At 44.8% G+C, this 26,921-nt stretch overlaps 3 protein-coding genes across 8 annotated transcripts in view; 1 reads left to right on the top strand and 2 right to left on the bottom strand.

Annotated features, from left to right (window-relative positions):
* Positions 1-9,936, bottom strand: part of LOC142656034 (sulfotransferase 1 family member D1-like) — a 46,407-nt gene extending 36,471 nt beyond the window's left edge. The window contains exon 1 of one of the 3 annotated variants that reach the window (XM_075830863.1): positions 9,869-9,936. The gene's annotated coding sequence lies outside the window, so the exon portion shown is untranslated. The other 2 variants (XM_075830862.1, XM_075830861.1) reach the window with 2 other exon arrangements.
* The window catches only part of CORO1A (coronin 1A), a 127,123-nt gene extending 102,066 nt beyond the window's left edge, over positions 1-25,057 (top strand). For both annotated transcript variants that reach the window (XM_075830856.1, XM_075830855.1), the window contains exons 3-13: positions 18,151-18,238; positions 19,050-19,255; positions 21,290-21,412; positions 21,770-21,899; positions 21,981-22,162; positions 22,520-22,639; positions 22,873-22,977; positions 23,066-23,211; positions 23,519-23,576; positions 23,674-23,895; positions 24,171-25,057. In XM_075830856.1, the coding sequence (XP_075686971.1) occupies positions 19,058-19,255; positions 21,290-21,412; positions 21,770-21,899; positions 21,981-22,162; positions 22,520-22,639; positions 22,873-22,977; positions 23,066-23,211; positions 23,519-23,576; positions 23,674-23,895; positions 24,171-24,275 (1,389 nt within the window). In that variant the 5' untranslated portion in view covers positions 18,151-18,238; positions 19,050-19,057 and the 3' untranslated portion in view covers positions 24,276-25,057. The remainder of the gene's footprint in view (positions 1-18,150; positions 18,239-19,049; positions 19,256-21,289; positions 21,413-21,769; positions 21,900-21,980; positions 22,163-22,519; positions 22,640-22,872; positions 22,978-23,065; positions 23,212-23,518; positions 23,577-23,673; positions 23,896-24,170) is intronic.
* The window catches only part of BOLA2B (bolA family member 2B), a 14,525-nt gene continuing 1,785 nt past the window's right edge, over positions 14,182-26,921 (bottom strand). Inside the window, exons 3-5 of one of the 3 annotated variants that reach the window (XR_012849581.1) lie at positions 25,915-26,092; positions 15,148-15,329; positions 14,182-15,061 (exon numbers count right to left, since the gene is read on the bottom strand). Coding sequence is in view for 2 of the 3 variants with exons in the window: in XM_075830868.1 (XP_075686983.1) it covers positions 25,993-26,092 (100 nt within the window). In the remaining variant the exon portion in view is untranslated. Of the gene's footprint in view, positions 15,062-15,147; positions 15,330-25,866; positions 26,140-26,921 lie in introns of those variants that run through there. The other 2 variants (XM_075830870.1, XM_075830868.1) reach the window with 2 other exon arrangements.

The following is a 26,921-nucleotide window of genomic DNA, read 5'->3' as shown; positions in this document are numbered from 1 at the left end:
CTATTTTGCTTGAAAATGCTTTAGGCCTCACTGTACATTTGGAGAGGTTTTGAGCTACAAGAACGATAGAATCTCCCCATAAACGACCCCATTTAGAAAACTAGACCCCTTAAGGTATTTATCTAGGGGTGTAGTGAGTACTTTGACCCCACAGTTTTTTGCTAAATTTAATGCATAGCAGGTGAAAAAAAACAAACAAACACTTTTTTCATAAAAGTATCACTTTGAAGACCGATTTCTGTGTAAAGCGACCATGAGAATGAAGAAACACACCCCAAAATGTATCACCCTGTTTCTCCTGTTTTCAAAAATGCCCCCATTGTGACCCTAATGCGTTGCCTGGACACACGGCAGGGCCCGAAAGGGAGGAAGCACCCGGAGGCTTTCAGGACTCATATTTTGCTTGAAAATGTTTTAGGCCCCACTGTACGGTGTTATGCCAAAGAAAAATAATTTTATGAAATAAAAAAACCTCAAGATATTCATCTAGGGGTATAATGAGTATTTTCATTTTAGCGTGTCCAATATGATAATGGAAAATGGGATGAAAAGGATCAGAAAATCAAATAATGGAAATGTTTGAAGGGACAAAACAGGAGTGCAAATAAAATGTGCAAAAAAAATTAGTAATCTAGTGAGGAATGATATGTTCGGAAACACTCGTGTATGCACAGCCCTGGTTTGTCTGGGCAGGACTCACATTGGTAGCCCGTGTATTTCCTAATACCATTTTTAAAACACACACGGCACTTTTTTTGTGGACGTGTCTTTTTAGCGGTTGGGGGCACTTGGGAAGGGAAATGCTGTCCCGGAATCACCCTGCTGGCCTCACTTGAAGTTGTAGCCCTGCCATCCCCACCCTGGTTTCCGAAAATTAGGTTTTTTATTACTTTTTCCTGGTAGTTCAGGTAAGGTCCGTTGTTGCCTGCCTTCCGAAAAATAATAAAAGAATTATAAAGTGCCATTTGCACCAGATGTATTGCCAATTTCTTGTACCAGACCCTTGACTTCCTTACTGCGCTATAGGGCTGCAGCATTTGGTCGGCAAGGTCCACCCCTCCCATGTGCTTATTATATTGCTGTATACAGAGGGGTTTAGAAATGGTGGCATCTCTCCCACGTACAGGCACAGGGCTGCTTTCATCTGCATGAATTGATGTCAAGATAAAGACAACTTTTTTGTCTCGGTATTTAACCACCATTACCTTTTCCTTACAAAGGGGTTTCTTTTCACCACGTTTTAATTTTAAATTTACCAGGGTCTTTGGAAGGCCTTTTTGGGTCCGTCTAATTGTGCCACAAGCTACGGTTTTTCTGGCCAATAGACATTGGAACAAGGGCACACTCGTATAAAAATTATCTACATACAAGTGATGACCTTTGTCCAACAGCGGGTGAATTAGGTCCCAAACAATTCTGCCACTTACATTGAGCATGGCTGGGCATTCTGGGGGGTTGATCTGGGTGTCCTTTCCCTCGTATACCCTAAAACGATGGGTAAAACCAGTGCTGCTCTCACAAATTTTATATACCTTCATGCCATATTTGGCCCTCTTGGTGGGTATATAGTGCCGAAATTTTAGCCTCCCTTTAAATGAAACCAGGGATTCATCCACAGCAACATTTTTATCAGGCGTATATGCCTCTGCAAATTTTAAATTGAAATGCTCTATAAGAGGCCTAATTTTAAATAGCCGATCATGGTTGGGGTCACTTGCTGGGGGGCATTGTGCATTGTCGTTGTAATGGATAAATCTCATTACGGCCTCAAAACGATTGCGCGTCATCACTGCACGATATAGGGGCGTATCGTACAGGACATCCGTCGACCAGTACGATCTTATGGTCGTTTTTTTTTACAAGGCCCATGTTCAATAGTAGTCCCCAATATTTAAGCATTTCTGCTTTGTCAACTGGTTTCCAGCTGTTTTCCCTGGCATAAAATGAATCGGGGTGAGTTAAAATAAAATTGTTGGCATATAAATTTGTTTGAGTAATTATTAGATTAATTAAATCTTCTGAAAAGAAGATTTTAAAAAAATCTCCCTCGCTAAATCCTGTGGTGTTGAAGTTAATTCCTGCGGCAGGTATGAAATCAGGAATTTGGGGAATAAACGTGGCGGCGGACTGCCAATCCGGGTCACTAACACTCGGCTGACTTTCACTAGGCCTGCTCCGCTGTGCTTGGGGCTCATCACTGTCGCTACTAGATGACGAGGATGATAATAAAAACTGCTCCTCATTTTCGCTTGCAGTGTCTGTATCAGAGCACAACATTGCATACGCCTCCTCTGCTGTAAACATCCGCTGAGCCATTATTTTAGATCAAAATCTTATATATATTTATTTATATTTAACACGCACTAGATAATGTGTAACGACTAACTATGTACCTTACTAACCCTACACCTATCTAACGCTAATTAACGCCCAATCCCTAACACTACCTATAACACTAAACAATTATTTTTTAAAACGCACCTAATTAGCCCTACACCTAACGCGAATTAATGTCAAAACCTATAATACTAAACAAACATTTTATTTATTTTTTACGTTTTTTCTTTATAACAAAAATAAAATAAAAAGTACGCTAACTAACATCCTACACCTGCCGCTACCTAACGCTACCTGAATGATAAATTATATATTTTTTTATTTTTTTTACAATTTTTTTTTATGAAAGCAAAAATGTAACAGGGATAAGGGGAATGGTCATAGGGACATTGGGGAGGAAGTAAAAGGGTTAATTTTCTCAGTTTTTTAACTTTTTGACGCTGACAGGAGGATCAAGCAGCACAGCTCTGATCTCCTCAACACAACTGACAGGACTGAGGAGATCAGAGCCGAACACCGGCTTTTCCACCTACCCCGATACGTCACGTACTATGATTGGTCAGTAACTGACCAATGATAGCGATCGTGGTGCCAGGACGTCGTGATTGGTCTCTCGACCACTCACAGAACTGATCAGCTGTCTAGGACAGCTGTCAGAACGGGCTTGTCACTCTGTGTTTACACAGAGTGACAGTTTGAAATTCGGACGAAAATGCACGTCCTGGTGCGGGAACTAGCAGCCGACCAGGACGTGCATTTTCGTCCTTGGTCGTGAAAGGGTTAAGAGACAAATGTTTATTTTCTTTATCTGTTATGAGTGTATTGCAATATTGTATTAATTTGTTGCAAGTTTTCAAATAAAAAAGATAATTATAGTAATTATATTCTTGTATATAGGGAGCAGTATTATAGTAGTTATATTCTTATATATATAGGGGCAGTATTATAGTAGTTATATTCTTGTATATAGGGAGCAGTATTATAGTAGTTATATTCTTGTATATAGGGGGCAGTATTATAGTAGTTATATTCTTGTATATAGGGGCAGTATTATAGTAGTTATATTCTTGTATATAGGAGCAGTATTATAGTAGTTATAGTCTTGTACATAGGAGCAGTATTATAGTAGTTATATTCTTGTATATAGGAGCAGTATTATAGTAGTTATATTCTTGTATATAGGGGTCAGTATTATAGTAGTTATATTCTTGTATATAGGGGCAGTATTATAGTAGTTATATTCTTGTATATAGGGGCAGTATTATAGTAGTTATATTCTATATAGGAGCAGTATTATAGTAGTTATATTCTTGTATATAGGGGCAGTATTATAGTAGTTATATTCTTGTATATAGGAGCAGTACTATAGTAGTTATATTCTTGTATATAGGGGGCAGTATTATAGTAGTTATATTCTTGTATATAGGGGTCAGTATTATAGTAGTTATATTCTTGTATATAGGGGCAGTATTATAGTAGTTATATTCTTGTATATAGGGGCAGTATTATAGTAGTTATATTCTATATAGGAGCAGTATTATAGTAGTTATATTCTTGTATATAGGGGGAGTATTATAGTAGTTATATTCTTGTATATAGGAGCAGTACTATAGTAGTTATATTCTTGTATATAGGGGGCAGTATTATAGTAGTTATATTCTTGTATATAGGGGCAGTATTATAGTAGTTATATTCTTGTATATAGGGGCAGTATTATAGTAATATTCTTGTATATAGGGAGCAGTATTATAGTAGTTATATTCTTATAGGGGGCAGTATTATAGTAGTTATATTCTTGTATATAGGGGAGGTATTATAGTAGTTATATTCTTGTATATAGGGGGCAGTATTATAGTAGTTATATTCTTGTATATAGGAGCAGTATTATAGTAGTTATATTCTTGTATATAGGGGCAGTATTATAGTAGTTATATTCTTGTATATAGGGGGCAGTATTATAGTAGTTATATTCTTATAGGGGGCAGTATTATAGTAGTTATATTCTTGTATATAGGAGCAGTATTATAGTAGTTATATTCTTGTATATAGGAGCAGTATTATAGTAGTTATATTCCTGTATATAGGGGCAGTATTATAGTAGTTATATTCTTGTATATAGGGGGCAGTATTATAGTAGTTATATTTTTGTATATAGGGGCAGTATTATAGTAGTTATATTCTTGTATATAGGGAGCAGTATTATAGTAGTTATATTCTTGTATATAGGGGGCAGTATTATAGTAGTTATATTCTTGTATATAGGGGCAGTATTATAGTAGTTATATTGTATATATGAGCAGTATTATAGTAGTTATATTCTTGTATATAGGGGGCAGTATTATAGTAGTTATATTCTTGTATATAGGGGCAGTATTATAGTAGTTATATTCTTGTATATAGGGGGCAGTATTATAGTAGTTATATTCTTGTATATAGGGGCAGTATTATAGTAGTTATATTGTATATATGAGCAGTATTATAGTAGTTATATTCTTGTATATAGGGGGCAGTATTATAGTAGTTATATTCTTGTATATAGGAGCAGTATTATAGTAGTTATATTCTTGTATATAGGGGGCAGTATTATAGTAGTTATATTCTTGTATATAGGGAGCAGTATTATTGTAGTTATATTCTTATAGGGGGCAGTATTATAGTAGTTATATTCTTGTATATAGGGGCAGTATTATAGTAGTTATATTCTTGTATATAGGGGGCAGTATTATAGTAGTTATATTCTTGTATATAGGAGCAGTATTATAGTAGTTATATTCTTGTATATAGGGGCAGTATTATAGTAGTTATATTCTTGTATATAGGGGGCAGTATTATAGTAGTTATATTCTTATAGGGGGCAGTATTATAGTAGTTATATTCTTGTATATAGGAGCAGTATTATAGTAGTTATATTCTTGTATATAGGAGCAGTATTATAGTAGTTATATTCCTGTATATAGGGGCAGTATTATAGTAGTTATATTCTTGTATATAGGGGGCAGTATTATAGTAGTTATATTGTATATATGAGCAGTATTATAGTAGTTATATTCTTGTATATAGGGGGCAGTATTATAGTAGTTATATTCTTGTATATAGGGGCAGTATTATAGTAGTTATATTCTTGTATATAGGGGGCAGTATTATAGTAGTTATATTCTTGTATATAGGGGCAGTATTATAGTAGTTATATTGTATATATGAGCAGTATTATAGTAGTTATATTCTTGTATATAGGGGGCAGTATTATAGTAGTTATATTCTTGTATATAGGAGCAGTATTATAGTAGTTATATTCTTGTATATAGGGGCAGTATTATAGTAGTTATATTCTTGTATATAGGAGCAGTATTATAGGAGTTATATTCTTGTATATAGGGGCAGTATTATAGTAGTTATATTCTTGTATATAGGAGCAGTATTATAGTAGTTATATTCTTGTATATAGGGAGCAGTATTATAGTAGTTATATTGTATATATGAGCAGTATTATAGTAGTTATATTCTTGTATATAGGAGCAGTATTATAGTAGTTATATTCTTGTATACAGGAAGCAGTATTATAGTAGTTATATTCTTGTATATAGGGGGCAGTATTATAGTAGTTATATTCTTGTATATAGGGGCAGTATTATAGTAGTTATATTCTTGTATATAGGAGCAGTATTATAGTAGTTATAGTCTTGTACATAGGAGCAGTATTATAGTAGTTATATTCTTGTATATAGGAGCAGTATTATAGTAGTTATATTCTTGTATATAGGGGTCAGTATTATAGTAGTTATATTCTTGTATATAGGGGCAGTATTATAGTAGTTATATTCTTGTATATAGGGGCAGTATTATAGTAGTTATATTCTATATAGGAGCAGTATTATAGTAGTTATATTCTTGTATATAGGGGCAGTATTATAGTAGTTATATTCTTGTATATAGGGGGAGTATTATAGTAGTTATATTCTTGTATATAGGAGCAGTACTATAGTAGTTATATTCTTGTATATAGGGGGCAGTATTATAGTAGTTATATTTTTGTATATAGGGGCAGTATTATAGTAGTTATATTCTTGTATATAGGGAGCAGTATTATAGTAGTTATATTCTTATAGGGGGCAGTATTATAGTAGTTATATTCTTGTATATAGGGGAGGTATTATAGTAGTTATATTCTTGTATATAGGGGGCAGTATTATAGTAGTTATATTCTTGTATATAGGAGCAGTATTATAGTAGTTATATTCTTGTATATAGGGGCAGTATTATAGTAGTTATATTCTTGTATATAGGGGGCAGTATTATAGTAGTTATATTCTTATAGGGGGCAGTATTATAGTAGTTATATTCTTGTATATAGGAGCAGTATTATAGTAGTTATATTCTTGTATATAGGAGCAGTATTATAGTAGTTATATTCCTGTATATAGGGGCAGTATTATAGTAGTTATATTCTTGTATATAGGGGGCAGTATTATAGTAGTTATATTTTTGTATATAGGGGCAGTATTATAGTAGTTATATTCTTGTATATAGGGAGCAGTATTATAGTAGTTATATTCTTGTATATAGGGGGCAGTATTATAGTAGTTCTATTCTTGTATATAGGGCAGTATTATAGTAGTTATATTCTTGTATATAGGGGCAGTATTATAGTAGTTATATTGTATATATGAGCAGTATTATAGTAGTTATATTCTTGTATATAGGGGGCAGTATTATAGTAGTTATATTCTTGTATATAGGGGCAGTATTATAGTAGTTATATTCTTGTATATAGGGGGCAGTATTATAGTAGTTATATTCTTGTATATAGGGGCAGTATTATAGTAGTTATATTGTATATATGAGCAGTATTATAGTAGTTATATTCTTGTATATAGGGGGCAGTATTATAGTAGTTATATTCTTGTATATAGGAGCAGTATTATAGTAGTTATATTCTTGTATATAGGGGGCAGTATTATAGTAGTTATATTCTTGTATATAGGGAGCAGTATTATTGTAGTTATATTCTTATAGGGGGCAGTATTATAGTAGTTATATTCTTGTATATAGGGGCAGTATTATAGTAGTTATATTCTTGTATATAGGGGGCAGTATTATAGTAGTTATATTCTTGTATATAGGAGCAGTATTATAGTAGTTATATTCTTGTATATAGGGGCAGTATTATAGTAGTTATATTCTTGTATATAGGGGGCAGTATTATAGTAGTTATATTCTTATAGGGGGCAGTATTATAGTAGTTATATTCTTGTATATAGGAGCAGTATTATAGTAGTTATATTCTTGTATATAGGAGCAGTATTATAGTAGTTATATTCCTGTATATAGGGGCAGTATTATAGTAGTTATATTCTTGTATATAGGGGGCAGTATTATAGTAGTTATATTTTTGTATATAGGGGCAGTATTATAGTAGTTATATTCTTGTATATAGGGAGCAGTATTATAGTAGTTATATTCTTGTATATAGGGGGCAGTATTATAGTAGTTATATTCTTGTATATAGGGGCAGTATTATAGTAGTTATATTGTATATATGAGCAGTATTATAGTAGTTATATTCTTGTATATAGGGGGCAGTATTATAGTAGTTATATTCTTGTATATAGGGGCAGTATTATAGTAGTTATATTCTTGTATATAGGGGGCAGTATTATAGTAGTTATATTCTTGTATATAGGGGCAGTATTATAGTAGTTATATTGTATATATGAGCAGTATTATAGTAGTTATATTCTTGTATATAGGGGGCAGTATTATAGTAGTTATATTCTTGTATATAGGAGCAGTATTATAGTAGTTATATTCTTGTATATAGGGGCAGTATTATAGTAGTTATATTCTTGTATATAGGAGCAGTATTATAGGAGTTATATTCTTGTATATAGGGGCAGTATTATAGTAGTTATATTCTTGTATATAGGAGCAGTATTATAGTAGTTATATTCTTGTATATAGGGAGCAGTATTATAGTAGTTATATTGTATATATGAGCAGTATTATAGTAGTTATATTCTTGTATATAGGAGCAGTATTATAGTAGTTATATTCTTGTATACAGGGAGCAGTATTATAGTAGTTATATTCTTGTATATAGGGAGCAGTATTATAGTAGTTATATTCTTGTATATAGGGGCAGTATTATAGTAGTTATATTCTTGTATATAGGGGGTAGTATTATAGTAGTTATATTCTTGTATATAGGGGCAGTATTATAGTAGTTATATTCTTTTACAGTCCTTGGACTGTTGCGTTTTCTCTGCCCCCCCCCCCCCCCCCCCCGTATGTAATAATGTTGCTGTAGATATATGGAGTATACAATAAACATGGTGACTTTATGCACCAGGGATTACTATGGGAGGGTTTCCATTATTATATAGCTCATATTTACACCCGGTCTATCAACCCGATATGCTGCGCCCGCCCTGCACGGACATTAACCCCTTAATACTGGATATATTTGTGGTTTTATTGACTAGACATCTTTTAAGGTAAGTGATTTTTATGTCGGCTTTTCATGACAGATTGAAATTTGATTTTCTTTTTATATTTTATGATATTTTATAGGGCGGAGTTTTATTAATCGGATGCCAGAATTTGAGTTGGCAAAAATGTGTTACTCCTCCCCCTTTGCCCCTTTTCTTGATAATCAACAGACAGTAGAAGAGAGAGTAACATGACTGCAGGATTAGACTACAGAGGGTTTGTTTGTAGTCTGTAACCATGGAGACACATAGCTCTGCATTGCAGCTGTATACCAAAACGGTAGGAGTATTTTATTCAATACTATTTGCAAACCTGGTCAGTTTAGATGAATTGGAACAATAAAAGAGAAAAATTAGTTCAAAGGTGGAAATATACATATAAGGTTCCCTACAGAGAGCCCAGTGCGGTCGTGCGGAGGGATCCCAGTCATAGATATAGATTAGGGAATGAATACTTATGCAAGTCCCTTTATAGTCGCGTCAGGTTTGCAGAACTGATTTTTTTCTGGACAACTAAACCAAAAATCACAGATGGTCAAAAGATTAATCCTAAAGATTCCGAGTGACTTATGTCAGGACTAATCTGAAGACATGAAGCGCGCAATGATGAGAGTTGTAGTCATTACACACAGTCAGCAGGTCTGAACCATAGATCCTATAAATTATACCATCGAACAGAGACGTCACCCCCTACAGAACCAGCCCAGTGTGGGGGTCAGCACAAGCCCCCCAGTTGCTAAAGTAATCACGGACGCCTCCCTTTTTTATTTCGGACCCCTTAAGAATCTTTTTATGGACAGTTGTCAGCCCTGACGAGCGCAGGATCACCAAAAAAAAGTTGTATTCTACAAGAGCCAACAGATCCTCAGGATCTGGCTGCATCCTGATTGGTGGGCACGGCCGCATTGCTATGAGGGGGGTCAGCGACGCAGTAAAGAGTCAGTCATCTCAGACCCCCGAGAACCAGACCCCCCGAGCACCAGACCCCCCGAGCACCAGACCCCCGAGCCTACCGGAGAGATGGAGGGACAACAGCGAGCACTCACCGAGGAGAAGACGCAGGAGACAGGGAGGAGCTGCGGGAACAGAGGAACTCAGAGCTGCCAAATGTTTCACAGCGGGTCATGTGACCACCGAAACCTCATCTTATCATTGTAACCAGGCGAAAATTATATGGAATCTACCATTAGATACACGGCTCAGCAGACAGTATCACACATAATAGGATTAGATACACAGCTCGGCAGGCAGTATCACACATGATAGGATTAGATACACAGCTCAGCGGTCAGTATCACACATGATAGGATTAGATACATGGCTCAGCAGACAGTATCACACATGATAGGATTAGATACACAGCTCAGCAGACAGTATCACACAGGATAGGATTAGATACACGGCTCAGCAGACAGTATCACACATCATAGGATTAGATACACGGCTCAGCAGACAGTATCACACATGATAGGATTAGATACACGGCTCAGCAGACAGTATCACAGATGATAGGATTAGATACACAGCTCAGCAGACAGTATCACACATGATAGGATTAGATACACGGCTCAGCAGACAGTATCACACATGATAGGATTAGATACACAGCTCGGCAGGCAGTATCACACATGATAGGATTAGATACACAGCTCAGCGGTCAGTATCACACATGATAGGATTAGATACATGGCTCAGCAGACAGTATCACACATCATAGGATTAGATACACAGCTCAGCAGACAGTATCACACAGGATAGGATTAGATACACGGCTCAGCAGACAGTATCACACATCATAGGATTAGATACACGGCTCAGCAGACAGTATCACACATGATAGGATTAGATACATGGCTCAGCAGACAGTATCACAGATGATAGGATTAGATACACAGCTCAGCAGACAGTATCACACATGATAGGATTACATACACGGCTCAGCAGACAGTATCACACATGATAGGATTAGATACACGGCTCAGCAGACAATTTCCGCACACAATTTCGTTCACGCTACGTGGGAACCCGGCCTTACAGCTGAAACACTGTGACCTCCAGTGTATGTTCACACAGTGCAGTTTTGGTGCAGCTTTTTATGCCATTTTTGAAGCCACAACCAGGAGTGGATCGTAAAGGGAGAGGAAGTATATGGGAAAGATTCTACTTCTCTTTTCTTTTTTTTTTCAATCACTCCTGGTTGTGCCTTCAAAAACTGCATTAAAACTGCATTGTGTGAACAACCCTTTAGGCCAGGATCACACAGACGTGGTTCTGATGCAGTTTTTATCTCAGTTTCTTTTTGCCAAACACAGGAGTGTTCACAAAACCAAGGAGATGCTTCAGTCCTTTCTTTATTCCTTTCTTTCCTTTGGGCTCCACTTTTTAAAAACTGCATTAAAACCTGTGTGTGTGATCGTGGCCGTATGATTTTAGGAATGTTTTTATATTTGGATGGGCGCTGGACCCGACCTTCATTTGTGTCGTTATTTCTGAAGACAAAGACGGGAATTTATTAAATTCCGTGCGGCAGAATTGGAGCAGAAAAAAAAAGAATTAACATTTTGGCGCACGCCTTATTGTAGCCAAAATTGGCGACTTTTCCCACCACTTTAAAAAAATAAATAAGCTGGTTGGAGAAGAGAAGGAGCGCACAGCCACAATATCAATCAGTGAACAGGAGGTTCTTAGCAAACATTTTGATCAAATTGTATAAGCCACTTGTCTCAGCACGGCGACCCCCGATAAGTGGGCCCCTACTCTATTGGTTGCAGCACCGCCCGCCACCCCAATACCGCAACCCAGAGGCCCAGCATCACCCCTGCTACCAGGACAAGCTCTGGCCACGTCCCCCCACAAGTGCTGCACCAGACAGCACCTCCACAAGTGGACAGCTGGACTACACTCACCTTGAGATGCGCCCCCCAGTGGCCAACTGACAGTACAAGAGCAGAAACACTTATGAGGTCATTCCTTAATTAAAATCAGCCGGGTTAAAAGCGTGAAGCGCTGGTACCAGAAATGGGAAAAAAATTGAAAGAATTTATAAATGAGCCGCGGGTGCGGTATTGTGGTGGGGGCGCCGCTGTGCGGTGCTGCAACCAATAGGATAGGGACCTACTTACCGGAGGTCGCCGTGAAGTGGCTTATACAATTTGATAAAAACTTTTACGAAGACCCTCCTTTCATGTTCATTGGTTAATATTGCGGCTGTGCCGTCCTCCATTCTCCTCTCCAATCAGATTAAAAAAAGAAATAGTAGAAAAGATAAATTATAAATAATGAACGGGGCTCCGCGGAAGGGGCGTGGCCTACTGCGGTCCGTCAAGAAATTGTCGTAAATGAAAGCAGAAAGTTACAGCCGCTCGCAGTTGGCCTAGATATGGTTTTCTGGTGCCCGTCCCGGCAGAGATTTGCCGTATTTATTAAGTGACGCGGCCTCTATAAATTAGACGCTTCTCACCCCGGCGCAGTTTAGATAAGATCGGCGCATGAAGCTCCAGTCTAAGGGCGGATTTACACGAGTGTGTGCGTTTTGCAGGTGCGTGTGGCATGCGTTTTTCCCGCGCGTAAAAAAACCAGAAGATGTTATGGAGAGGCCAGCCTACAAAGAGGCACCCTTGCCACACCCCTGCTTGCTGTGCACATGTTATGCACCTTTTTTCACCTTGCAGACAAATAGTGTTTGTTCACAGTTTCTTGGCTTTTTGCCGCCTAATCGATATTAATGGCGTCGACCTCGCTGCCCCGTGTGCTGCTCGCGTGGATGATTTCTCGCAGATTTGGCGAACGGCGTCCCATGCTACAGGCACACCCGCGTAGAAGAGGGAGGATTTGGGTTCATCCTCTTGTGGCCCAACGCACCTCCAAAGGCCACTTTCATACCCTCTGTCGTCACCCTGAGAAATTTCGCTCCTTTTGCCGCCTGTCTGTCGGCGCGCTTGATCTGCTGCTTGCGCTGATTCGTACAGGAATCACCTACCAGGACACAAACATGCGGCGCTGCATTTCCCCCGAGGAGCGGCTCCTCGTGACCTTGCGGTATGTGAGTTTCTGAAATACGGCCTACACGATGGTTTATGTGCTTCATGTAGATTTCTGGCCACAGGCAATAGTTACCATTTGCTACATTTCGAGTTTCTTCTTGGAGTGGCCACTATTTCCTGCATTGTGACATCCACCTGTCGTGCTGTGGCTGAGATTAAAGACCACGGTGATGCCTCAGCCACGGCCCAACACTGGCTTAGAATATCCAAAGAGTTTTTTTACTGCCACCCAATTTCCTCATTGTATTGGTGCCCTGGACGGGAAGCACATTCATGTGAAGAAGCCCCCCCCCCCACTCTGGCTCCAGATACTACAACTACCAGCAGTATTTTTCCATCATCTTGTTGGCCTTGGCGGACAGTAATTATTGTTTTACCATCGTAGACATTGGGTCGTACGGAAGCTCTGCTGATGCCGGCATATTTTGCTCATCCAGAATGGGCCAACGGCTTATGACTAATCAACTTGCTGTGCCTGAACCGACCCTCCTCCCTGGCTCCCGCGGCCCACCAATCCCATATGTCATCGTTGCAGATGAGGGTTTTGCCCTGACAAGCCAAGTAATGCATCCATTTGCGAGGAGGGGCTTGGATGAGCGTAGACGCATCTTCAATTACCGCCTAAGCAGAGGGCGAAGATGTGTCGAATGCGCCTTTGGCATCATGTCAAACAAGTGGAGGGTCTTTATGACAACAATGCAAATATCGCCGCAGAACGTGACACGTGTCATCCAAGCCTGTGTTGTTCTGCATAACTTTACCCGCATACATGATGCCAGTTTTGATGGCGAATATATGCAAACAAATGCACCCACCACCACCACCATTGTGCCAGCTATTCCAGTAGGGCGGGCACAAACATCTGGACTCCGAGTGTGGCAACGATTCGCCGAGTATTTTGACAGCCCTGCTGGAGCCGTACCCTGGCAGCACGATGGCATTTAAAGGGTGGCGTAGTTATTAGTATTGTCTACAAAGGTCCTTACTGACCCGTGTACTTTATGTTTTGCTCGGCCGTAGTTGTGTTAGGGACTCGCAATACATGAGGACCCTTGACGTGGGTTGCGAGCTTATATCGTTAGGGGTTTGGAGTTCGCATTGATCCGGCAAACAAGTCATTGTAACAGAATAACATGGCCTGTACCAATGATTCCTGATCCAATCCCAGCTGTCCTTAGTGCGAGAACTATGATAGTAACACCTTTCACCTACTAAATCCAAACCCCTACAGATGAACGAATACCTCAATGATGGCGTCGAACAATGTTGGGCCCTGTAAAACCGTGTGTAAATATAAAATGATACAGTGAGAATCGCAAACATTTATAAGAACCAGAGTACAAAAGAACGGCCACACGATATAGAAAATATAACACGAGAGTTCACACAAAAACAACCAACATGAGGCGACACTAAACATAAGCAAACCCCGATGTATAACAAATATAACATCCAAGTCCCTTCACCGCGCACGCCTACAAGTCTTGGTATGAATGCGGCGGCGGTGTAGGCGGACATGTCAGCACCGCTATGCTGTCCACGGGCCAGCAGAGGGTGTTCCTGAGCAGGATAGCGGTGCTGGTAGCCGTGAGCCTGTAGAGGAGGCTGATATGTTTGGGCGGCTCGGGAGTAGGTAGGAAAATGTCTCTCCCGGGCAGCCATCGGACCAGGCGAGAAGTGGGTAGGCAATGGCCTATATTGAGGTTGCCGTGCGATGGGGGTGGCCGGTTGGGATGGGCCTGGTATATTGTACCCCACCGAAGGCTGCGGTCCTGCCCGCCAATGCTCTATAGCGTCAAAGCAGTGGCGTGGACTATTGGGTGGTGTGGCACTGTCGATGAGGGACAGCATTGCCACCTGGAGGCGTGCCAGCCTATGCTCCGGGACCTTGCGTAATAATGGTGCCAGGCTGCGGCAGAAAAAAATCATAACTGTCCTCATCCGCGGCGCAGGTAGTCCAGGACCCTGGCGTCCACCTGTGCACCTGCGGCAGGGATGTTTGGGCGTCTGCATCGGGGGGCTGCGGCCTGTGGTGGCTCTTCCTCCGTTGCCACACGTTCTGGCGCGGAGGCTCCTGGCGCAGGTTCCTCAGGTGTTGGATCCGGGGTTAGGGGCACCAGGGCAGTGGCGTGATCGGACGCTTGGGAGGACTCGGGCTCAGCCTCCTCTTGTGAATCCTCCAGATTGTCGCTAGTTCTAGAATAGAAAAGGATCAGGAATCAACCATTTTCCACAAGGAACACGCAGCCTCTTTTGAGTACATGACATTTTAACAACGTAACCTTTTCCAGGTGATAGGACGATTACTTGCACTCGCATCTCCAGGATGTCTCTCAAGAACATGAGCTGCTCCGTGTACATGTATCGTCTTTTTTTGGACCCACCATCTCCGCTTCGCCCTCTGGCGCCATATTCCCTGCGGAACTGATCCCTCGTGAACGCCGCCGTGTCTTGACATCATCTACTGTAGAATGAACCCAAAAATAAATGGTGACTCATTATGTGACTGCACGAACAGGCACAGCTCAAACTAGTGGAATTGACCTGCACAGAGACATACATTACACAAGCTGATGATGCTGCGACAGAACCGAAACGTTGGGCATGTGGGGAAATGTTAGCCCAGGGCCAGACCAGTGACTATGGATGACATTACATATATATATAAAGACATGTACTCAACAATGCGCTTACGGTCGCGTGTGCTGCTTTTTGCCCGATCCTGCCTGAGCATCGCCTCGGCTATCTGGTCCCATGCCACGTCTTTCGCTGTTCTGCCTCCGCACGCGTGTCCCACACCTCCGGCCCCTCCTGCACAAGGCAGATCAACTGTTCCACGTCCATGTGTCTCGGCACGTCTGCAGTTCTGGGGCTGTCGTCAGTTTTGTGGGGTAAAGCAGGTCTATAAAGCACTTCCTGCTTTGTTCTTGTTTGGACAAGTTTGCTCAAAGTCATTTCCATACAGTAAACAAGTTTTGCGTGAAAAACGCGCGTCCCACAGAGGTGCCTCCGTGGGGCGCGCGTGATTTTCACGCACCAATTGACTTCAATGGGTTCGTGATGTGCGAAAAATGCAGAAATAGAGGACCTGTCGTGAGTTTTACGCAGCGGACTCACGCTGCGCAAAAATCACGGACAGTCTGCACGGCCCCATAGACTAACATAGGTCCGTGCGACACGCGTGTAAATCCGCCCTAATACATTTTGCAGCAGTAGCGAGTGGAATCACTGACTCCAGGGCCAAGTAGCTGTAAAGCAAGCCTGAATGTAGAGGACTCGCTGCATCTACTCACTACCAGCAGATGGCGCTCTACACCTGTCTATTGATTGTCACAGAAAATAAGAACTAAGGGGGGGGGGGGGGGGGGGCGTATATCAGTCACATATAGAAGGTTCTCAGCACCAGAGAGACGTGATATAAAGTCGTGATCGTGGGGGAGGGGAGGTTTCTGCACTTCTGTCACTCATCCCATTGAGGAACACTACAGTCAGCCTGAAATGGCTGATAACAGGGAGCACTAGACTGTATTCACTTGCCCTATGGTCAGACTCCCTCCAGCCTGAAATTGCTGATAACCGAGAACAACAGATTACATTGAAATGCCCTGCAGTCAGTCAGAAATGGCTGATAGCAGAAAACAAAAGCATGTATTGACCTGCACAGCAAATGGAGAGAAGATGGACTGCTTCATGATCATGTCATATAGTAGCGGCCTTCCAGCTATCGCGAAACTACAACTCCCAGCACGCCCTCACAGCCTTTGGTTGTCAGGCTACGTTGGGAGTTGTAGTTTTGCAAGCGTTAGCATGGGGCAATCAGGAGGAGGTGGGGGAGGGGATTGAGCGCTGTGCACACCGCAGGAAGTGGCATCAGGGTGACACAACACGGAGGGGGGGGGGGAAGCAGCGAGCCGATTACAAAGATCAGATAATAACGAGGCGCCAACCAGAACCGATGGCCTTATAATAATGTCAGCGCCCCCTGACCTGCAGACCCCCAACCATGTCCAAAACCCCTACCGCCTGCAGACCCCCAATCCCTGTGTGCCCCGAGCTCTGGGTAACCGGCCGTCATCACCTTTGAAGCCACTGAGGAGTTCAGTGACCATATAAAAGCTCTCAGAGGGGGCGGCACATTATTCCTATTAATCCACATCCCAGCTGCTGTAGAACCTCTTTGATAGAGCTTCATGTCAACCATTTATTGATGGACCCGATACTTCCTGCAGCGGCGGAGACAATACACATCAGGGTACGTTCACACGCCCAATTTTCGGGCCGAAAAACGGACAAAAAAAAATCGGAAACAGAACGCCTCCAAACATCTGCCCATTGATTTCAATGGGAAATACGGCGTTCTGTTCCGACGGGGCGTTTTTTTATTCGTCCGTTTTGAAAAACGGCCGTGAAAAAGAAGTGCAGGTCACGTCTTCAGCCGTTTTTGGAGCAGTTTTTCATTGACTCTGTAGAAAAAATAGCTCCAAAAACAGCCGTTAAAAACGCGACTATGATTAAAAAACGTCTGAAATTCAGGCGCGGTTTTCCCTTGAATAGCTCCGTATTTTTGAGACGTTTTTGTGTGTGCACGGAGCCTTACAATGGATGTGTAACTTGAAGCTCCCCATGTAAAGTCTGTAACAGCCCCCCCACTGTCAGGCGCAGGGAAGTTATGGGCCCCCCGGGGCCCGGGTGTCACCGCATCCTCTGCACCCGATATTTCTGCCTCTGTACACATCCCAGAACCTCTTTGGGAAGGGGCCGGGGAGCCGCGTGTCAGTCACTGACTATTACGGGACCAGTGGGGAGCGTGACCGGCTTCACCCCCCGTTCAGGCCGCGACCCAGCGCCGCTTCCATCTTGTTGCCGTTTCCTGATCCTGCAGATTATTTATATACGAGTCAATGGAAACCCTCCGTTTTATGATGTTATTGGCCCCTGAGCTGACAATCTGCAGCTTCTTCCCACCCGCAGTGTCATGGCGGCAGCTTCAGGGTCCGTATACAGCGGGTACAAGCCGAGGGGTTTATGTGGCGTCATCGTCCATATTTGGGGATCCTTCCAGTCCGCATCATCATCATTATTAATAACGTGGGGTCCCCTTAACCCGGCTTGTATTCACTGAGCCCTCTGTGACAATGCCACGCTCGTTAACCCTTTATATGACCTAAGCCTGAGACTCTTCATTAACCGTGTCCCTGATTAAGAACCGCAGTTAACCCCTCCCCTGCTGAGGAGGAAGACAAGACACCCACTCCGCTTCCTGCCCTCCCCCTCCTTTCTTGCAGAATATACTTCTAAAAAGCAGAACTTTCATGCAGACTCCAGGCAGCTGACACAGAGCATCACCCACTGGACCCCGCGCTGCACACTCAGGTAAGGGGCAAGCACCGGGCAATGACTGGGTCACAGGGGCAATGACTGGGTCACAGGGGCAATGACTGGATCACAGGGGCAATGACTGGGTCACAGGGGCAATGACTGGATCACAGGGGCAATGACTGGGTCACCGGGGCAATGACTGGGTCACAGGGGCAATGACTGGGTGCCACCACTGACATAGCACCCAAGGGGACATATCTGATATGACACTTTTATTTAAGCTGTGGGGTTACCTATGGGCACAGACCGGAGAGGAACCCCTGACATGATCTATAGCGCCCTCATCATTTCAGGTCCTGGTTCCAGCTGGTCACTGACTGAGACGTTGGGGCACAAGCCAGGGAAATAGACCAGACATTACCTGTACCAGATATAATCAGCCTCACGGGTCACCTCCAGCTGCAGCCCCCGACCTGGGAGGGGGCACATACATTGGTGACATATCTGCGGTGTTATTGGCTCTCTCATGACCATGTCCCTCCACCAGACCCCCGTATGATTGGAGGACGTTGTGTGCCGCCATTAGGTTGCGTTTGTCTAGTTATTCAAATTGTCCAAGTGCGAATTCATATGACGAAGTTTCCGCCGCCGATTATTCACGGTCGCCCTTGTTGTTAATGTCGGGGGATATGAATCTCTAGCAATGTATAATGACCACGACGTCCTTTACACAGCCTCCTCCTGACACCAGGGCCCCGTCTATTACTCTGCTTATTATGGTCTATCATTTATTCGCATTTTCCCCCTCGTCTTCTCTCCCAGCGGACCACCCCCCACATTCATTATTATTCTCCCCGCTTTCCAGGCCTCATCATGAGCAGGAAGGTCGTCCGCACCAGTAAATTCCGCCACGTCTTCGGGCAGCCGGTGAAGGCCGACCAGTGCTACGACGACATCCGCGTATCTCAGAACACATGGGATAGCAACTTCTGCGCCGTCAATCCCAAGTTCCTGGCCATCGTGGTGGAGGCCAGCGGTGGCGGCGCCTTCATGGTCCTGCCGCTCTCCAAGGTGGGTTATCATAGCCGGGAGCGGGTGCCTCCATTTACAGAAGTGTCTGCAGCGCCGGTTTTGCAGCTCGTCAGCGTTTGCTGCGATCAGGATGTTGCGGTTTTGTCACAGGAAGTGGAGGGAGCGGAGGCAGGTGAACAGGCGGCCGCATTGTCTTATAGACATATATGTGCATAAACTCCGCAGCGGCTGACCCCGCCCACTTCACATGTACGAGCGCCAATCACATGGCGCCTACTGTGGGGGAATCAATACGGGACGCAAAGGTTACAACCGTACTCAGGTGCCCCATGCAAAATAAGAAAACACCCGTGCTATAAGTGGCGCCATGATGTATTCTGCTAGTTGTGCTGTAATCGCGCGTTGTAATCTCCCTGCACATATTAATACTTCATTATTATAGATCATGTAGTGATGTCATCAGATACGGTGTCACGTGACGTCATGCATTGTTGGCACCAGATATAGATCCGGCACCGCGCTGTGGTTTCTGTTGTAAATGGGCACCACGATGCCAGTCTGAACAGAGCGTTATACCGGTCACTTCATATATTTTTAATGCCGCATTTTATCAGATTCAATAACCGGTAGAATGAGGGGATAAATATGTTGTGAGTCGCAGATGATGGGGGAGGGGGGGGGGGTTGGCGCCAATGTACTGGCTAGTAAATACAATGTGGTGTTTCCGATGCTCTTGCGCCATTTCTCTGTGCGATACCTGAGCCTCATGATGTGGATGACACTGACGGGGCAGGAGCGGGGGGCAGAGATAGACACCCCCAGGTCACACACACGGGGGATGAGCAGTGATAGCAGCACAATGGCCTCAGTGTGTCCCCGTGACTTGCCCGCGATGTCCTCAGGGGGGAGATCGTCTCATGACCAACATAAAAACTGAGGATTTAACTCCTTCATTCACTAACCCGACAGTAAACCTTGTCCCTGTGAGACGATTATCCAACAAAACACCAACCAAATACGTGAGAGCGGAAACCCCTATATCTGAATGCCGCGGCGCAAATTATAGCAGAAGCCAAAGCGGCAATTGCACCAGGGCCATCACAAACCTGTATTCAGGATACCCAGAGGGGGGGATATAACACGTCCCGACCCCCCAGAACACATCACAGGTGCGGAAGGGAAAGAACCGCGACTTCAGTTAGGGGTAGATGGCGGCGGCTGCTACGGACTTTATATTGTGTGCCCCTGTAGGAGGGAGTTATGGGGTACGCCGCTTGTTTCCGGTATAGTATGAGGGTATTATAATTAAGGAGCTTTGTGGCAGTCTCCAAAGTTGAATCCAACCCTGCGAGTATAAAGTTGTCAGACACACAAAGTTACGATCCGTGGCCCTGGATAAGAGGACAGGATTTTCTGCATGTACCACGTGCACCATGAAGCCCCCCCCCCCCCTCGGGAGTGTTATCTGAATATCTCAGGGGTGTCCTGCAGTAATAGGGGAAGTTCTTGGTGACACCACGGCTCAGACTTGCCCTTATTTGGACCTGTAATTCGTTTTCCGCGACACCTTCCTCGTACAAACCACAGCGAGGGAGGAACGAGTGTGAAACAGCCAGATGTCACCACCACCGCTGCAGAGCATCTAACCGCAGATCATCGCACAGCAGAGCGGCTGAGACTCGCCCGACAGCGGATCACACGAAGGTGCAGCGTTTCTTAAAGGGCAACTCCACTCAGACATTGTGTCGTCTCAGCCCAGGAATCCGAATTTCACATTTTTCCTGTGCTCAGTGTCACCCCCTGCTGGGTATTGTACTGGGCGCAGCGGAGGATGAGAAGTGACAGCGGCTCGGAGCACATCCAGTGTCCTAATAAACAGCTGCACATCTCACTGCTGCCCCCTGGTGTCTGCACACAACACCTCTGCTGCGATGCATTGTAGGAGATGTAGTGTTTATACCAGGCGGTGTACAGTAGAAGCGCAGGCAGGACGGAGGGATGGTCTGCAGAGGATTAAGATGCGCAATGTCCCCCCCCCCCCATGTAATGTCCTCATGTCTCATCTCTCCACAGACAGGACGACTGGATAAGTCGCAGCCTCTGGTTTGTGGGCACACGGCTCCTGTGCTGGACATTGACTGGTGCCCCCACAACGACAACGTCATTGCCAGCGGCTCAGAAGACTGCTCGGTCATGGTAAGACTGGCGGTGGGCACCTATCCCTAAGACTAGCACCACATGGATCCCACCTCACCCAGGGCTGCCCCCTGTAGTATGTGGCCACTCTCTCAGGGGGTCTCCGGTGTGGGTGCCCTGGGTAAAGCCTTGGCTGACATAAGAAACTTTCATAAAGCCCCAGGGACATCTGAGACGGGTCCAAAGTCCTTGTTGTACCAGAGACTCTGTGCTGCCCCCGGTGACAGCCCCCAATCATGGCCGGACACCATACAGGGCAGTGTTAATGTAGCCGTATACCATAGTGTTGTGCCCGCGGCTCATACGTCATGTGATCCAGGCTCGGCCCGCTACTCACGTCTCCCCTTTTTGGGCCAGGTATGGGAGATTCCAGATGGCGGCCTGACCCGCTCCCTCACGGAGCCCATCGTCACCCTGGAAGGTCACACAAAGAGGGTGGGGATCGTGTTGTGGCACCCGACTGCTCAGAACGTCCTGCTGAGCGCTGGTAAGGAGTGGGCACCGCGGGCTGCAGCGGGTGAGGGGAAGGTATCAGCGTCCTGTACCCATCACCGTATCTTCTCCCCAGGCTGCGATAACGTCATCCTGATCTGGGACGTCGGCTGCGGACAATCCATCATCTCCATAGACGAGACCCACAGCGACGTCATCTACAGCGTCGCCTGGAACAGGAACGGATCCCTCATCTGCTCCTCCTGCAAAGACAAGAAGATCCGGATCATAGAACCCAGAGCCGGGACCATTATAACGGTGAGTGTGCAGAGCGTCGCACCCACAGCCTGGAGAGCGTCGCACCCACAGCCTGCAGAGCGTCGCACCCACAGCCTGCAGAGCGTCGCACCCACAGCCTGCAGAGCGTCGCACCTACAACCGCCTGCAGAGCGTCGCACCCACAGCCGCATGCAGAGCGTCGCACCCACAGCCGCCTGCAGAGCGCCCAGCACAGAAACGTTTGGATTTCTTTGATTAAACAAATCTCTGTGCAGCCTGAGCCTAAGGGGAATGTGAAGATAATACCTGTATACAGCAGCAGGGGGCAGCAGCGCACCCTTCACCCCTGTACAATGCCCCGGTGGTCACAGCAAGTCCCCCATTTACTTCCTGCAGGAAAAAGAGAAGCCTCACGAGGGCAGCAGGCCGGTCCGCGCCATCTTTGTGTCCGACGATCAGATATTGACCACGGGGTTCAGCCGGATGAGTGAGCGACAAGTGGCCTTATGGGACACGGTAAGACCCCCGAATGAGCGTCACATAATGGGCGACCATCGTGGCTTTATACGAATGTTGCCACCTACTGGCTGCTAGCAGGATTACACTCTATAAAGCCGTGCGCCTGCGGCGATGTTCTGCAGAGATGGTAGAAAAGAAACCTGCACCACCGGTGTGACCAGAGAGGTCTGCAGAGCATCGCACCTGCCTGCGCTGGATCACCCCTCACTCGCTTTCTTGCCCCTCTACAGAAGGCCTTTGACGCTCCGCTCACCCTGCAGGAGCTGGACACGAGCAGCGGCGTCCTCATCCCCTTTTTCGACCCCGATACGAACATCGTCTACCTGGGCGGGAAGGTGGGTGATGACATTTGCGCGTTATAACAAGGGTTGTATTTACGGGGGGACGTTATACGGGTGATATCACATCTGTTTCTCCTCGCAGGGCGACAGCAGCATCCGCTACTTCGAGGTGACGGACGAGACGCCGTATGTTCATTATTTGTCCCTGTACAGCGGTAAAGAGTCTCAGCGGGGGATGGGCTACATGCCAAAGCGGGGGCTGGAGGTCAACAAGTGTGAGATCGCCAGGTACGGATCCCGCTGCTCCGAGTAACGCGGGTACAGACATCGGGGACGCTGCAAGCCGCAATATTTCCCACAATCCCTTTGTGTTGAGATTATTATATCTGCGTTTAACCCTTCCCTAACAAGTTCTCAATAGCAAAAATAATCAGGTCGCCCCGTGAGGAGAATCTTTGTCTACGGCCTCCTTAAAGGGACAGTCAATTTTAGAGCCCCCATATTAGGGAAGGAGGTGCCCACTACTTGAGACCCCCTATATAGCGGATATTCTCCGCACCGGTAACGCCGCGTCTTGACTATTTTTCCGTTTTAGATTTTACAAGCTGCACGAGAGGAAATGTGAACCAATCGCCATGACGGTGCCCAGGAAGGTAAGACGCTGCGACAACTGACAATACACGGGTATAAGACGGGCACCGGGGGAGGGGGTGACTCTTCCAGCCTGACCGTCACTCCCCTCCTCTGCAGTCTGACCTGTTCCAGGAGGATCTCTACCCAGACACCATCGGCCCCGATCCGGCGCTCACCGCGGAGGAGTGGCTGTCCGGCAAGAACGCGGAGCCGCTGCTCATCTCCCTGAAGGACGGCTACGTCCCGAGCAAAGGCAGAGAACTGAAGGTCACCAAAAACATCCTGAACGTACGACTGCCGAAACGCAGCCAATCATCCAACGGGGGCGGGGGCAGTGAGGTAAGAGGCTCCGCCCAATATAATGAAACTCTGCAACTTCCTGACATCGTGTATCTATTTCTCACCATTTTTAAGACCTCTGCTTGCTGCCAGCATTCTTGTTTACCCATCTTGCCCTAGTCCTGCTCACACAGCGGAGTGATGCGTTTTAGTGTTTCTCATTCCCTACAACGTATCACCGCAGCGGTGCGAGCAGAACCGGCCAGCGATCGATGCTTGGACTCTATGACGTATAATCCCCGATACATTGTAACGGATCTCCTTCCCCCACACAGGACTCCACCCTGGAGCAGCTCGTGGAGGAGATAAAGCAGCTGCAGACGACCGTCTCAGAGCAGGAGAAACGGATTGCGCAGCTGGAGGAGAAAGCGGCCAATTAGCAGCGGCAGGGGCTCGGAGCCCCCCCCATACCATCACCAGGAGTGAGGCGCCCGTTATTAAAGGGGTACTCCAGTCACTGACATGTCAATCATGGAACACCCGCCCCCCCCCACATGCAAATCCAATGACATATCAGAGTCGTCCATCATCGGGGTACCCCTTTAACCCCGTCCTGCTCACTTCTCTTGGATGAGAAACCGCATCCCCAACCCGAACTTCTTGTCCGTAGATGATAGAATAATGGACAGACTGTTACAGCGCAGGGGGCGGGGCTAAAACCTCCAGTCCGGACACTCTCTCCGACCGCCGGATCATCTCCGTCCCATCCTGGAGGAGCCGCGTGAGATGTAAATACTAATAATACCGAGATAAAGCCCCAAATCAGGAGACCCCCCAGGAAGAGGAATCATGGCGTCGTCTTCTACTGCCAAGTTGTTAAATATTGGATTACCTGCTCCTGGGAAAGATGGGTGACGGTCTATATGGCCATTACAGGTTGGCACCCAGCTTTCCTAGGGCCCCAAATCGTAAATCTGCCCAATCCTGCAGCAATACGGGCGGGGGTGATGTTACTGCATTAGTAGGAAAAGTTGCTGTTCAGGAGCTCGGCAAAGCTGGATAACAACCTCCATATTAACCGTCACCCAACTTCCCTAGACCAACCTGACAAATAAAAAATTTCAGAGGGGCTTTTTTTTTTAAAATATATTTTAATGGGAAATTGTCTTTATTATTGTCTGATGAAACCGCGTCCTAAAGAATAAACAGCGAATTGTCTGCAGACCACGTGATCGATGTCCCCTCAGAGCCAGAATACCATGTCAGTAAACTGGAGGACCAAACTGACGGCAAACAATGGCACTGCCATAAAGGGATCCACAGAGGTAGCAATCTGCAGCCACCACCAGGGGGAGCTCACTGCAGACAGATTTTATGGAGTTAAATTGGAGATGTAAAAGCATTTTGATCCTGAGCTCCCCCTAGTGGTGACTGCAGGTAGCAGAATGTTATCATGTAACCATGGGAGCTGTATATACAGTATGTAGTGAGCTCCCTCTAGTGGTGGCTGCAGGTAGCAGAATGTTATCATGTAACTCTATGGGAGCTGTATATATCTCTATGTAGTAAGCTCCCTCTAGTGGTGACTGCAGGAAGCAGAATGTTATCATGTAACTCTATGGGAGCTGTATATATCTCTATGTAGTAAGCTCCCTCTAGTGGTGACTGCAGGCAGCAGAATGTTATCATGTAACTCTATGGGAGCTGTATATATCTCTATGTAGTAAGCTCCCTCTAGTGGTGACTGCAGGCAGCAGAATGTTATCATGTAACTCTATGGGAGAAGTGTATATTGAGCTCCCGTCATTTTGAATTCAATATAATTGGGTGGCATCTGCATCAGTGATCACATGACCGCGCCACACAGAATTTCAAGTCCTCATGTAAAGAATTTGTTCAGAGGGAGGGGGCTGGACCTGTTTTTTTGTCTAAAGAATGGATAAAAGAAATTCCCCTTCCCCCTCCAAAATACCGGTCTCCTTTAAATGGTCGTCTCTGCAGAATCTGATCAGGAAAAGGGAAACAGCAGAGTCACCGAAACATAATTTATTCTGACATCACAATTAACTCTCTAAGTACCAGTCACTTATCCCAGAATGTCCATAGAGACCGCCAGACGCTCCATTCCACACAGCAATGGCCGCCGGCACGGTCACTTCACTTCTGCTTCTCTTGCTCCCACTGAGCTGGAGTCAGGGTCTTCTGTTCGAAGGCGTGAATGATTTTCAGTTCTTCCGCCAGGCAGCTGTTGACGAGCCTGTAGGTGGCAGCAGAGAGTCAGACTCCGCCCACAATTGTGGAGACCTGGAAATTTATGGCGGGCAAAGCATGCTGGGAGTTTAACTTTCACCAGGGTCTGAGATCAAATGATGAAGTTGTAGTTACATACAAGCAGAAAAGTAGTAGCAGTGTTTAGATGGCAGCAACACAATCACAGTTTGGGAGTCTCTTGACTAATATAAATACTGCTCTTAATAAGTCAAAACCTTTATGTGAAGACCCCCTGTGGAATTACTCCAGAGCTGCACTCACTATTCTGCTGGTGGAGTCACTATGCCCATACATTACATTACTTATCCTGTACTGATCCTGAGTTATATCCTGTATTATACTCCAGAGCTGCACTCACTATTCTGCTGGTGATCACTGTGTACATACATTACATTACTTATCCTGTACTGATCCTGAGTAACATCCTGTATTATACTCCAGAGCTGCACTCACTATTCTGCTGGTGGAGTCACTGTGTACATACATTACATTACTTATCCTGTACTGATCCTGAGTTACATCCTGTATTATACTCCAGAGCTGTACTCACTATTCTGCTGGTGGAGTCACTGTGTACATACATTACATTACTTATCCTGTACTGATCCTGAGTTACATCCTGTATTATACTCCAGAGCTGCACTCACTATTCTGCTGGTGGAGTCACTGTGTACATACATTACATTACTTATCCTGTACTGATCCTGAGTTACATCCTGTATTATACTCCAGAGCTGCACTCACTATTCTGCTGGTGGAGTCACTGTGTACATACATTACATTACTTATCCTGTACTGATCCTGAGTTATATCCT

This window comes from Rhinoderma darwinii, chromosome 6 (assembly GCF_050947455.1).
Source record: "Rhinoderma darwinii isolate aRhiDar2 chromosome 6, aRhiDar2.hap1, whole genome shotgun sequence".
Classification (NCBI taxonomy): domain Eukaryota; kingdom Metazoa; phylum Chordata; class Amphibia; order Anura; family Rhinodermatidae; genus Rhinoderma; species Rhinoderma darwinii.
The sequence above is the reverse complement of the archived record's forward strand: the minus strand, read 5'-3'. Positions and strand labels throughout refer to the sequence as shown.